This window comes from Pagrus pagrus (genome assembly GCF_965226575.1).
Source record: "Pagrus pagrus genome assembly, chromosome: 8".
NCBI lineage: Eukaryota > Metazoa > Chordata > Actinopteri > Spariformes > Sparidae > Pagrus > Pagrus pagrus.
In genome coordinates, this window is record NC_140192.1 from 15,290,633 (window position 1) to 15,303,491 (window position 12,859).

General features: G+C 42.0%; 1 protein-coding gene across 1 annotated transcript; it reads right to left on the minus strand.

Moving 5' to 3' along the window:
• Nucleotides 1-2,251: 2,251 nt before the first annotated feature.
• On the minus strand, nt 2,252-12,131 carry LOC311261636 (protein transport protein Sec24C). Its single transcript, XM_084360452.1, has 21 exons — nt 11,845-12,131; nt 10,604-11,335; nt 10,215-10,273; nt 9,747-9,800; nt 9,427-9,538; nt 9,060-9,187; nt 8,733-8,868; nt 8,383-8,492; nt 7,809-7,921; nt 7,454-7,645; nt 7,111-7,207; nt 6,843-6,947; nt 6,564-6,731; nt 6,129-6,225; nt 5,908-6,056; nt 5,564-5,702; nt 5,204-5,325; nt 4,737-4,916; nt 4,193-4,390; nt 3,687-3,776; nt 2,252-2,821 (listed from the first exon to the last, which is right to left on the minus strand). The coding sequence occupies exons 2-21, from the start codon at nt 11,283-11,285 to the stop codon at nt 2,681-2,683; spliced, it is 3,072 nt and encodes a 1,023-aa protein (XP_084216578.1). The 5' UTR covers nt 11,286-11,335; nt 11,845-12,131; the 3' UTR covers nt 2,252-2,680.
• Between the last annotated feature and the right edge of the window lie 728 nt (nt 12,132-12,859).

Sequence of the window (12,859 nt, forward strand, 5' to 3'; positions counted from 1 at the left end):
GTGGTGTGAATCAAGCAGGACGGTGTGAACTGTGTCTTGGTTTAATCCACAGAAGGAGTGAAAGAGATCCTGGTAGTAATTTTAGAGCGGCATAATTCAGACATCACAGCAACAGACTCAAGCTCTGCAGATAAAACTGGAAAATGACATAAACGTTCAGGGCAGTGTTATAGAAATACTGCAGCAGGGCCGTTTCTAGCTTGTTGGGGGGCATCAATCTGGTGCACTTTAAGAGCAAAAGAGGCTAGATCTGTGAGGAGCTAACATCTTTCAGGTCAAGTGTGACATTTCAAGTTGACCCCGGAAAAAGCTAGAGCCACAGATAATTGTAATATCTCAAAAACATTAGGGCATCAAGGAACTCCTGAGAAGTTAAGAGGTTTTAAAGTATCTCTATTATAACATTTACCAAATGTGCATAAATGAGACAGGTGCTGCATTTCCTTACAATGTTTTAGGAACATGTTGGTGTAATTCAAGTAAAACAGTCCGAAATCCAAAGAAATTCACTTCACTTTCACATATGACAAAGAAATGCATTAAATGCTCACGTTTGAGAAGCTTGAACCTGCAAATATTTGGCACCTGATGCTTCAAAATGCTGAAAATGATCCAGTTATCAAAATAGTTGTAGATTAATTGTCTGTCTTGTAAGCAACTAATCTTAAATGAGACAGATGCTGCATTTCCCCCCAAATTTTCATTTTAAATTATTAGGAACACATTTGTTAAGGGATTTAAAAACAATCCTCACTACAGTACACTTTTTGGAGGCCCCACGGTGGCTCCAGGGGCCCTTTTTGAGGTGTTATTAGTTACAAAGCATTTAACTTTCATTGCTTAAGAGATGTGCAGTTGCATTTTGGGCATTGCAAAATTTCACATGTAAAAGTCGCGTCACAAAAAATGTCTGTCTGCTCTTTCTTAGTACCATCAGGCTCATAGCAAAAGATTAAGTAAAACAAGACTGATGCCACTAAACTCTTCCTGTAACAGAACCCAACCAACTGAGGACAATGCTGACGAGCCACCAACCAAGATCTGAAAATCCTTATTGATAAAAACGTCCTTAATTTCCCTTTTTTGTCATTCAACCAAACATGTGTAATCATAAAATGTAAACTCATTAAAACCTCCAAAGGTGCAGAAGTGTAGCTAGCACCGATTTAATCTTTTAATCCATAATTTAAAATTCTCCAACACAACAAAAAAAGAGAAATCTGTTTGTCTTTGCTTCAAGCTACAGTGTCAAACAGAGTGCTTGCAGTTTAACTTCTGCTCTCTCAGCCTACATCCTCTCAGTCAGTGTGATCCCAGCAGAATTAGCTGGGCAGCGTCCAAAATGCTTCAGGGTACAAAAGCAGGACGGCCTACACACAGCCAATGAGTACACAGACACAGTTACAAATAATTTGAATGTTCTGCTTTGGTATTTTTCTTCACAGTGGCTGTCAAGCTGTGATGCAGCGCTGGACGTCCAGCTGGTGGTTATTTAGGCCTCACAGACAGCTGTAGAAACTGATTGTACTTCATCTCTGCGCAGATGTTTTCACTGTGATTATACTGCTTATTTGGAGAGATAAGAATCTGAGCAGATCCAAAAGTAAAGTCTGTGTGGTCAGGGTTTGAAATCAGTGAAGAGAGGGTTAAAGTTGAGGGTTTAAATGAGCTGTAATGCAATAAGAGATGATGCCTTTTAATTGATTTAATTATCTTGATTATAGCAGGAAATGGTTTGTTTGTTTTAGCCGTGTCACTAGTGTGGCTCTATGGAGGCAGAGCTGGTTTGACAATCAGTCCATCACTTGGAGTTTTTGGATGGATTAATGAATTTTTTTTTTGTACTGTATATGCATTCATGGTACCAACAGGATAAACCCTCATCGACCAACTTATCCTCAGTGTTTTTTCGTTTGACCAATCAAATTCATGAGTGATATGACAACAGGACTGTAATGAAGGATAATAACAGCAGTGCCATCCCACCCCCTCCCCGCTGCTCCGGCCACATGCTTGAGTGCTCCCCACCCTTGCAGCAACATAATTACTGCCAATTACTGTAGTTTGATTAGCCCCTTGGACTCATTAGACAGTTGGCCTTTTGGCTTCCTGAGTCACATCTTCATCCGATGTGGCAGGATGACGTCTGAGATACAGCTTGACTGTTAGAAAACAGTTCTATTGATGTTCATGAGACACAGAAAAGTCCTCTCCTGAAAAACACTGGTAGAAATTTCAATCAAGGTTCAATTAAAGCATTTATTTATTTATTTATAGGAGATTATGCAGACACAGAACATACTGTGGGCATCACACACACACACACACACTCACACACACACACGCTTTTTACACACAAATCTCAGGCAGGGATTAGAGAACTGCCATGACACAGGAATAAATTAACATCATAAACACATTTTCAGAACAGCACGGATCACATTCCACACAGCACACAGCACACGTCACAGTCGTGAAATAAATTAAATTATGTCTCACTTAAAATGTCCCCATGCACTGCCTGACAACAGGCCTTTCATATTTCCACATTGTAGCAACGTCAATAATGGCCCGTAATACTTCTGTTTCCATCCGTCTGTCTTTATTTTCGGCAAGTATGTCTTTTGTAGAGGAAAATGCACCCAGAGAGGTCAGAAAGTGTGCGTGTTTGTGTGTTAAGTCACTGCAGAAGCCGGACAGAGTTGACGTGGAGATGGTACAGGAAGTCTGCGTACGACGCTCCTCCGTTGGGACTCTTGTCCTCCACCAGGTGGCGCTGCAGAGCCTCCTCGCAGGAGTCGCCCTGCTTCACCACCAACAGCTGAGACAGAAAAAACACAGTCTTCATTCATCAGTGGCTACAAGTAGGGCTGAAATCATAATAATAATTATTTTGGCCAATCCTGATTATTTAAAGCAACATTATGTAGAAATTGGCATTTTGTTCAATTTGATTTAGATGCTCTTATTTTACTTAATGTTGCTTTAACACAATTTCTTATGGATTTAGAAAACATCACTGTGTAGTGAACTTTTGAAAAAAAAAAGAACTGTTTTTTTTAGAATGGATTTTAAACAGAATTTGGCTGAAAAACAAATAAAAAAATAAATGTCTTAAATTATCTAATACATGATGTGTATTATAATGTCATTATATTTGGTAAAAAATGCAAGTGGTGCGCTGAATTTATAACACAAGACAAAGCAAGAGAAGGAAGGAAAGGAATCGTTTGATCTCCATGATCTTGTTTTCATAATCGATGGATGTCAAAATAGTAAGTGAAATTAAAATCTGATCAGTCGCCCAGCCCTAAATTTATCCTGATATGACTTTGGTGTGGATGTGGAAGACGGTACAAGAGGAGGCTACACCTGGCACGGAAATGGTTTTGGGATGTGAGGTAAAGTCCTGCTTCTCAAAATGCAGAGAGGGAATCATTTATAAATTGTTACTATCATGCAGGAATTATCAAGATCCACCATATACACCGGACCTACTGCAGAACAATATAATTGTACAAGAAAAGGAGCGAGGCCGCAACAGAGGAGATGCTAATCGACCTCACATATTGAAACAGCAACTGTGTGATTTAAGGTCACAGATGTTGGCTGACTCATTGAGTCGCCATTGTTGGGATATAAAATCCACGCCTGCAGCAGAAGCAGGGCGGTCAGCAGAGGCTCACCTTGCGGGCACAGGGTGCTTGGGAGTTCAGTGTGTCGATGAGGGATCGAACAGTGATGGACAGATGGTTTTCAAGAACTGGCAGCTTGGTCTGAAAGAACACATAGACATTAAAAAAGAAACATTAGAAATGGCAAGTAAACAGAGTGTCTTTAGAGCCCTTTGGGTTAAATTAATGTCACAAACATGGCACAGCTTAGTGGTGAAAGGTTCATCAGTCTCGTTTTTAAACTAGTTGTCCCTGTTTTTCCTCTTCTAAATAACCTCCTCATAACGTTACTTCAGTTTGAAATGGTTGAATTCTTTACAGGAAAGCTGACGTAGCCAATTTTTTTAAATTTGTGGTGAATTAAAATGCTTGTTAAAAAATGGCCAAACAAACCCAAACAATTACAGCAGTTTTAGAACATTTTATTTTCAGCCTTTATTTAATTTGTCGGATATATTCACTGTAGCGCTGCTGTATTGGCTCTTGGTGTGTGTGTCCACCTCCGTTTAATCCCTTACCTCTCCAGAGGGCAGGGAGGAGAAGCAGCTGGTGTTGAAGAGCTCGACCAGGGTGCATGCTGGGACTTGGGTGCCCACCCAGAGCAGCAGGGTGAGGGGTGCATGAACCAAGTACAGACCTCTGGGCTCAAGGCTGGCAGCACAGCAGCGCAGGGCCTCCTCTGGGTGTGGAGAGTCGGAGCTGTCGGCTGACAGCGGCTGCAGGCGACAAGTGAGTGAGATACACCGATACACGCCAAAGGCAAAAACAAAGGAACTGCAAAAAATGTTCTGTCAATGAAGTGACAGCCATCCCTTACTGGTAGTATTACTGTCTTGAGAGAGAAATAACTCTCCATCTAGAATTCGGTCAGTGGAAATAGAGGTCACAGGTCAACACTAACGTGGTGCAGGAGAGGCTTAAATAACTGCTCTGTCAACGATTAAGTAAGAGTCAGTAATGTGGTTAGTCACGCGTAATTTTAGCCTGATACACCAGCCTCACTCTGACTTTTCATAGCATAAATCTGATCAGGACAAACATCCACGTGTTGATGGTACTGACCAGAGACAGCAGCAGAGGGTAGAATTGTGTGGCGGTGCTGCGGGTGTCCATGCTGAGCACCTGGCAGCGCTGCTGCAGCCGCTGGTGGACGGAGCTCCGCAGGCCCGGCAGCAGCACCTCGCTCTTCCTCAGACTGTTGATGTAAACAGGAAGAGCTCGCAGGTACTGAGGGAGGACCAGCTACAGGCACATACACAGAGAGAACAAAGTACATACAGTATGGTCAAAATAGATGTAAATTAACTTGTGTAGCAGGTGAATGAAGAGGGATATAACAAGAAAAAGATGATGCATCAGGGCGGGCTTAAAAAAAAAAAAGACAATAACGTTAATAAAAACGTCATTCTGATTTTTCTCTACAATAACTGAAACAGAATTTACACTTTTTAGACATTTTCAAAAGTAAAAACAAACCTTCTGGAATAATGTATAGCTATGTAGTTTCTTTTTATGTTTCATAACCTCACCTGTCCAGCAGACACTGAAGCAGAGCAGCAGTGTTTCCGATAGGACGCCAATGCTTCTGTTGCCTCCGTCTGCAGTTCCTCCCTCAGCTCCTGCAGAGGGCGCTCCAACACTGCACAGTAAACTAGACAGGAACACCAAAACACAAAACAATGTTGTCTAGTGGCTTTCAAATCTTTCTATGTTCATGGAAAATATCTGTGGTCTTAATTTAAAAGAACAGAGAGAATAACTATCTTAGCTATGAGGGAATCTTTAAGTCATATTAATTAGCAATGTACAACAGAACATATGCTGATGTTGCTAAGCACTTTATCTACAACGGCTAAACAACGCACTAATCCGCAGTATAAGATCCTCACTCTTTTTGCAGTAGAAGGTGAGTAGTGTCTGGGCCTGGTACTGCCGGAAGGCGTCCTGCAGGTGACGTGAGCATCGCAGGGTCAGAGTGTGAACCCTGGTCCTTCTGTCTCCAGTCTGGGTGCTGTAGGACAATACGGCCTGATAAACAGGAGCGGAGAGAGGAGGATTATGCTTAAAAAGAGACAGTTGAAGGGACTGCAAATCATAAAGTATCTCTTCAATCATCAGAACGCAGTCCGCACTGAGTTACTGTTTTATGAATGACTGATAAAGTAAAAAGTCTTTATAAAATTATTTACAAAAATGTACTAAAAAGCATTGTTAAAAACGAACATGAACTTACCTGAATGGCGACAGCTCTCGTCTCATCCAGAGCTCTGGTGTGCGCGAGCTCCACAGCCAGTGTTGTAAAGTGATCAAGGGTTGCCATGGTGACGTGGCCAGGACTGGGCCCAGGGATAAAAAGTCCATAACACCCAGACACACGCATATCTGGAGAGAGATCACAGGTATTTTTAAAAGGATGTTAACTGAATAATCACACAAAAAATAAAAAGGTCTCACCTTTGCTGACAAAAATCCTGAGCTCAGCCTTGTAGCCTGAGTCCGTTTCTACAGTCTTCTTTAGGTCAGTGCTAAAACGCTCTTTGTCTAATTCACCCTGTGGTGGGAATTAAAAAAAAAAAAATCAGTTTGTAACTGGACCTGAATAAGTAGCATGTTCCAGTCATCAGTTTATCAAAAAACAGTTAAAAAGAAACCAACAATTTCATAAATGATTCGTCTTAATCACTGATAAAGTAGTAGTTGGCAACCCTTTGCATTTGTGAAGCTCTAACCAGCTGTAAGTTATGTATTTTTACTTTTTTTGTTGAATTTGGTACAACTGCTACTAGTGGTAAATGTATAGCAGCTCATCAACTATTAAAATGATATTTCTTCTTTATGTAGTTCATTTAACGTCATTTCCAGTGCTACAATGGGAGGAACTACTGATACCTGGAGGTGGCTGTAGGTGTGCAGACGTCCACCTGTTAGATGTGGAATGTGCCCCGGCCAAGCTCCGCCCACGTCTTGCTGGGAGAGGAGAAACAGGTGAACGCCACAGCCATGGCTGACGCACTCCTTGGCCAATGAGATGGTGAGCTCGGATGGCTGAAAGATTGACTGGGAAAAAATAAAAGAGAAGGGAATTAATGAAACTGTCTTTGTTTTTGCAAACAATGTTGCTTTAGCCGCCCCAACTGCACAGGGTGTGTGTGTGTGTGCGTTTCACACCTTTGGTTTGTTGGAGCCAAAGAACCCTGAGGATGAGTTTGTGTGTCCTATCTCGATCAGAGGGGCAGTATGGAAGATCAGCACCTTCCCAGGACAACTCAGGGCCTGGAAACAAACAGAACTAAGTACTTAAATCATATCAAGTCACTGATTAAAAGTTAGCAGTTAAAGTGGTAAACTAACATCATCCTTGTGCAGCCACAATAAATCCAGGAGAAATGTTAACAACGAAAACAAACCCATTAAAGTCTGTGCAGTGATGACTGACCTTCAGTACAGCTAGCCCAGCTTTCACAGACAGCTCCACGGTAACTCCGCTGGAGTCATCACACTCCGGAGAATACTGAGGAATAAGCTGCAACACACTACACAAACAGACAACAGGCAGTTAATAATCACTTGATCCAAAAAAAGAAAGGCAAAGTGATGAAAATATTTTCCCGTCTATTATTATCACTTCTATTTGCAGAGAGAACATCACTAGCTTGCGACAGATTTTGGCTGGCTTGCTCTAGAACATGAACAAGAGTGCTGTATGAAACTATGAGCACACTCGTGTGCATAATTCAGTTTGACATTAAAATACATCTGACAGAACGGTCAGCTGAAACCTTTCGATACTGTCGATACAGTCTTTCAGGGACACCAGAAGCCCCTCCCTCACAGGAAGCTGCAGTTCTTCTGTCTCAGTGATGACCAGCATGTGTGGCCGGGACAGGGCGGGGCTGAGGTCGTACAGGTGGATCCTGCTGTCATACGTCATCAAACCAACACGGACGTCCGACAAGGCATCACCATCCTCCCTACACGAATTAAATGAAACGTTAAAGATTGCCTGCTGCAAACTAGATCACAGACCATCTTCCCTATATTCCCAGTGTTTCCAAACCTGTATAAAGGTTACTACTGAGCAGACTGTGATAGAGTGTGTGTGTGCATATATAGCGCAATGTGGTCGTGTTTTACCTCTTAAGAGAAGTGAGCAGGGCGAGTATTTGTTGTGTTGCAAACTCCAGATGTCCTCCTCTTAGTGCTGAGGGAGAAACATCTATGGCTAGAAGCAGTGCAGCAGGTTCACCCTGAGATAAAGAACAAAAGTTTAAAACACACACATAGCATCTTTACCCATGTTATTCTGAGACTGTTAAAGGTCTTTAAAGGGCGCCAGTAATGTGACATTTTCTTGATCTCTAAAAAGTTGCATTTTCAAGTACGTCGCTAAAGTTGTGTAATGACGTTGAATTCACTCTTCCCACTGTTGACCCAGTTATAATATACCAGTTCTCTATATTAAATTATGGGTGCGTGCAACTATGACCTATTACGTTTTTTTTTTATTACTAAATTAATAATAAATATAATAACTTTGGTCTATAAATATCAGAAATACCAACACTAAATATTAAGTTTGTAAAGTTAAAAAACACAGAAAAGAAGCACATATTTGCACATGTACACATTTGACTAAGCCCATACTCAAGAACAAGCAATGACAACTAACAAACAAACAAAACTAACAATGGTAGAAGATGGAACTAACCTTCTGAGAATTGAGTATCTCGTAAGAGCCCATATTGAGCTCTGGCCTCTTGTCTTTATCCACCCGAACCCCCTCCACCCCTTTGGTGGGCTGGTAGTGTTGCCACGGCACTAATACACAGGACAGGAGAGACAAAGTAAGGCCGCATGCCATATAAAATGCTGTATAAAATGTGCTATATAAATAAAGTTTTATTTTTACTATTACTGTGAGTAGAGTAGGTATTGGACAAACCAAACGTTTCGCTACAATGTGTGAAAAAAACAGCCATCTTTTCTGTCACTGAACCTCAACTACAGATCATGTATGAGCGCTGTCTTGAGGCTTTGATGCTCAATGTGAAATCTTACCTTCACTGAGTTTACCACAGAAGGGGCAGTAAAACCTCTGTCCACAGTCCTGCCAGCCCATCGCCGGGCACATGGAGGCTCCGCACCAGCCACATCCCGTAACACACTCGGCCTCTTTGCACACCGGCAGGGGCTTCTAGAGGCAACGCACACACATACACCTTAAATTCACATTTGTATATCTCAGGATCTCTGAAGCGTTACAAAATGGCCTCAGTTCCATGCAAAAACTGCCCTAAATATTTCTCCAATTCTAAGTTTGTATTTTGTTATTGAAGTTATTCCAACACATATATTACAGAATAAGCAGAGTAGCTATAAACTGACCTCTCCAGCATTTTGTTTTACCAGGGGGGTGACCACAGCTCCCAGCGGCAGACGGCTGAGTAGGGCAGTCTGACCTTCACAGGGCACGCAGTACGAAATGGAGCGGATGGCCGAAGGACTCGCATTACCTAGAGTTCGACAGAGACGGGTCGGGAATGACATAACGGCTGTCTAAAAACACGGTGACAAGAAGGCCTGAAGGATAAAAAACTGACAAGCACATCAAAATATCATATTTGTAATTCAGAGCTGAACCATACCATATGATGCAAGTCATGTTGATGCAGCGTTAAGTAGGATATCTAACATACATTTTAATGGAGTACATCTCTGTGACAAAGTTGCAGACAGTGTTGTGTGCGTTTACCTCTGTCCTCTACGGTACAAGAAGTAGTTGCCAGAGGAGGAAGACGGGAAAAAGGCTCCGAGACAAAGACTTTGCCCTCCCACTCTGCCCTGTCCTCTGCAATCACCTTCACCTGAGACGTACAGAGAGACACACAAGTGAAACCATATCAATCAGCAGAAGTATGATAACTCTTCCCTCCAAAGAGGCATGATCTCTTACAAAATAAATAAAATAAATACATTCATTCAATCTGCTGCTTTTCTTAAAGATGTACTGTAACAGGCAATAAACATCATTGGTGAGGAGCTGGAGGAGTCAGTCAGAAAAGATGAACTTACAGCACTGGGCAGGAGCTCTGGGTCCAGGCCGTAACGAGACTCAGAGTTAGGAGACTGTAGAGAAAAACAATGAAACTTTGACATTATTTCAACCCATTGATGCTATTTCTAGTAGATTTTGTTTTTCTAGGCTGTTATCAGTAAGACTGCAGCAATACTGAGTCAAGAAAGACATCCAAAAACCAAACAACGTTGATTGTGATGGCCCCTGTCAGCCACCTTGTGTGTGAAGATGTTGATCTGGCGAGTGTTTTGGAAGTCAGCTAAAGAAAGATGCAACATAGTTTTAAATACTATTTTTCTTTTCTAATCACAGCTGTTTGCAGGATACATGGCAATGAGGTAATGTATCTGTATTTGTGGTTTTGGACTGTTGGTTGAACAAAACAACACCTTAGAAGATATGTATCGATTAGGGAAATAATCATTTGTGTGAGAGTTGTGTCGCTGTTGCTGTATTCTCCCCACCTGTGGTGTGATGTTCTTGTCCTGTGCACCCGTGCTGGGAACAAACTCATTTATGGGTCCTGAGGAAAATATAGGGGAGTTACAAAATGCAAGAAGACGATGGAGCAAAGATCCAGAGAAGATCATCACAATCTGAATTCTGACTCCAACACTTCCCAGAACGAATAAAATGTGTACCCTGATGAGTACCCTGAATGATGGGGCTAAACAGTGATGCTCTATTGGACTGCTTATAGATGATTAAACAATATCTGTTATTCCTACAATGCAATCGGGCATTTATTTTCAGAATTTCACTGACCAGTGCTTCTCACCTGCTAGTCAGTTCACGTGGGAAGCTTTGTAACATATATCTGAGCTTATCATGTACACATCATAAATGAACCTACCTTTAGAGTGTTGTGGAAGTGTCCACTGAGGCTGCTGTTGGATAGGAGAGGTAGGCGTGACATGACTGTAGGTGTATCCGACAGAGGACTCCACGTTTGCCCTCTCAAATGCCGGCTGAGGTGTGCACTGTGGACTCTGGTTTACACATTGTCCAAACGATGGAGAGCTGATGGGCAGATGTTTTTGATGTGGTGACTGAGGTCCATTCAATAAACCCTGGTGTGCGTATGGAGATTGCAAAGGGGGAGATATTGCTTGGTAAGGGCTGTAAGGGGAGTAAAATGGCATTTGATGTGGCTTGCATGGCTGCGTCCCTTCGTTCAGAAGAGGGAGAGAACATGGAGGTATGTTTCTTCCTTGGCTTGCAGATGGAACCGTGGATGACACACGAGCATCAGGATTGACTCGCTGCTCACTCTGATCAGCATTATTAGCGTAAAGCGTACTGTGATGAGTGTTGTTGCTGGATGAAGAGGTGCTGATGTCGCTCTGGCAGCCCTGGTTGGACGCCTTCAGGTGATCATAGCAGGCTCTCTGGTCAGAAGGTGAGCCCAGGCTGAGATGCTGAAAACCCAGCAGAGGGTTGAAGGGGGCTGCTTGAGGTGAAGCTGGGGACCAGCCGTTCTGGCCCGCCCACGCCTGGCAGGGTGTCTGGCTCTGATTGGCTGTGGGGACGTCCATCGTCTTCCATAACCATCACTGATAGGTGTGTTTCTCCTCGGAGGCGGGATCTAGCGAGGCAACACAAACATGCAGAATGGACCATCAGGATCGTGATGTGATGCTCAGCTCTCTTCTGAGACAGGCCGATATCCTTGTGACAGTGGTCACTTGCACATAACTAGCAAAATTAAGCTTTTTTTTTGGTGTTATTTCTCATCTTTGAAAACACTAACTACTAACTACTATAGTCACAAGACCAGAATCGTGTGACTATAGTAGTTAGCTGTCATACCACCTGGTTAACGGAAATAAATACATGATCTAAACTCATGCTTATGATAGCACACTGTCGAAAAATCATTATGGTGAAGTAGCTTATTCGATGCTATTCTGTCGTCAGCTAACGCTAGTTCAATAACATTAGCGAGCAACACAGAGGTATCATGGCATCATGTGAACGCATCGGCATGACCACTGGGCAACCAGCGGCTCCTCATAAATAGAGAGGTTGAGATAAAAAAAACAACATCTGAAGGAAACAGTCTTATGTTAAGTAATAAAAGATGAGAGTCGATACCTCTGGACATGAGCGGTAACGCGGAGCTTTGCGTGCGGCACCTGTCTGTCAACGTCCCTGACGTTAACGTCTTCATTTCCCCCTCTGCGACGGAAGAGAAACACTCCAGACAGGATGAAACGTGTTATTTAGCTCGTCTTTACGTTACAGTGGCATTGACTTCCATGATAACAAACTGTAACTTGAGTTACTTTGAGATTTTAGCCACCACACAACCGGCTACGTTCATAAACCTGAGCCTTTTGCTGCAGTGTTAGCATCATGCTAGCAAGATTCACGACAACGCATTTCCGCCTGCCCTTTCAAAATAAAAACAAGCCAGCCACGGTTAAAGAAATAAAATACAATTTAATACGAAGTAAAAAGCTTTAAACTACCAGAGGACTTCCTAAATTATCCTAAATTACAGTTCAGTTTCTGTCTGCGTTACTATCAGTACAATTTTAATATTTCAGAAGAAAATATTGCAGTTATAATTACTTATCAGATTAAAACTTTACACAAAGTCTGTTAAAGGTGCACGATGTAGTTTTGGGGGTGAAATTTTAATCTGAAGAGCAAGACTTTTAATGCCTAAACAATCCCTCTTCATTATCATGACTGAATAAACAATCTGACCTTAAAGGACAACACAATTTCATACTGTTTTACTTTGTTTATATTTGGCGGACCCTGCCACCTTTCTATCTTCAAACAGTGTTGGGGACCTTATTTTCCTCTGAGAACAGCTTGTTTATGAAAAAACAAATATTTCTCAGTTTGCATTATTGCCTCATTAATATTGTAAATATTAAAATGCTGAAATTATTCTCCAGAACTACAAAGTGCCCCTTCAGAATAAGTTTATAGAATAATATGTTGTTAAAGGTATGCTGTGTTTATTTAAGTGGACCATAAAGATGGTGTACTGGTGGATCTACCAGCAGACCAGGGGCAGTTCTGCTTCCCAATGACTACGTTTACTTTGGGTACTTTAAGTACAGTATGCTGCCAGTACATCAGCACAATATCTGGT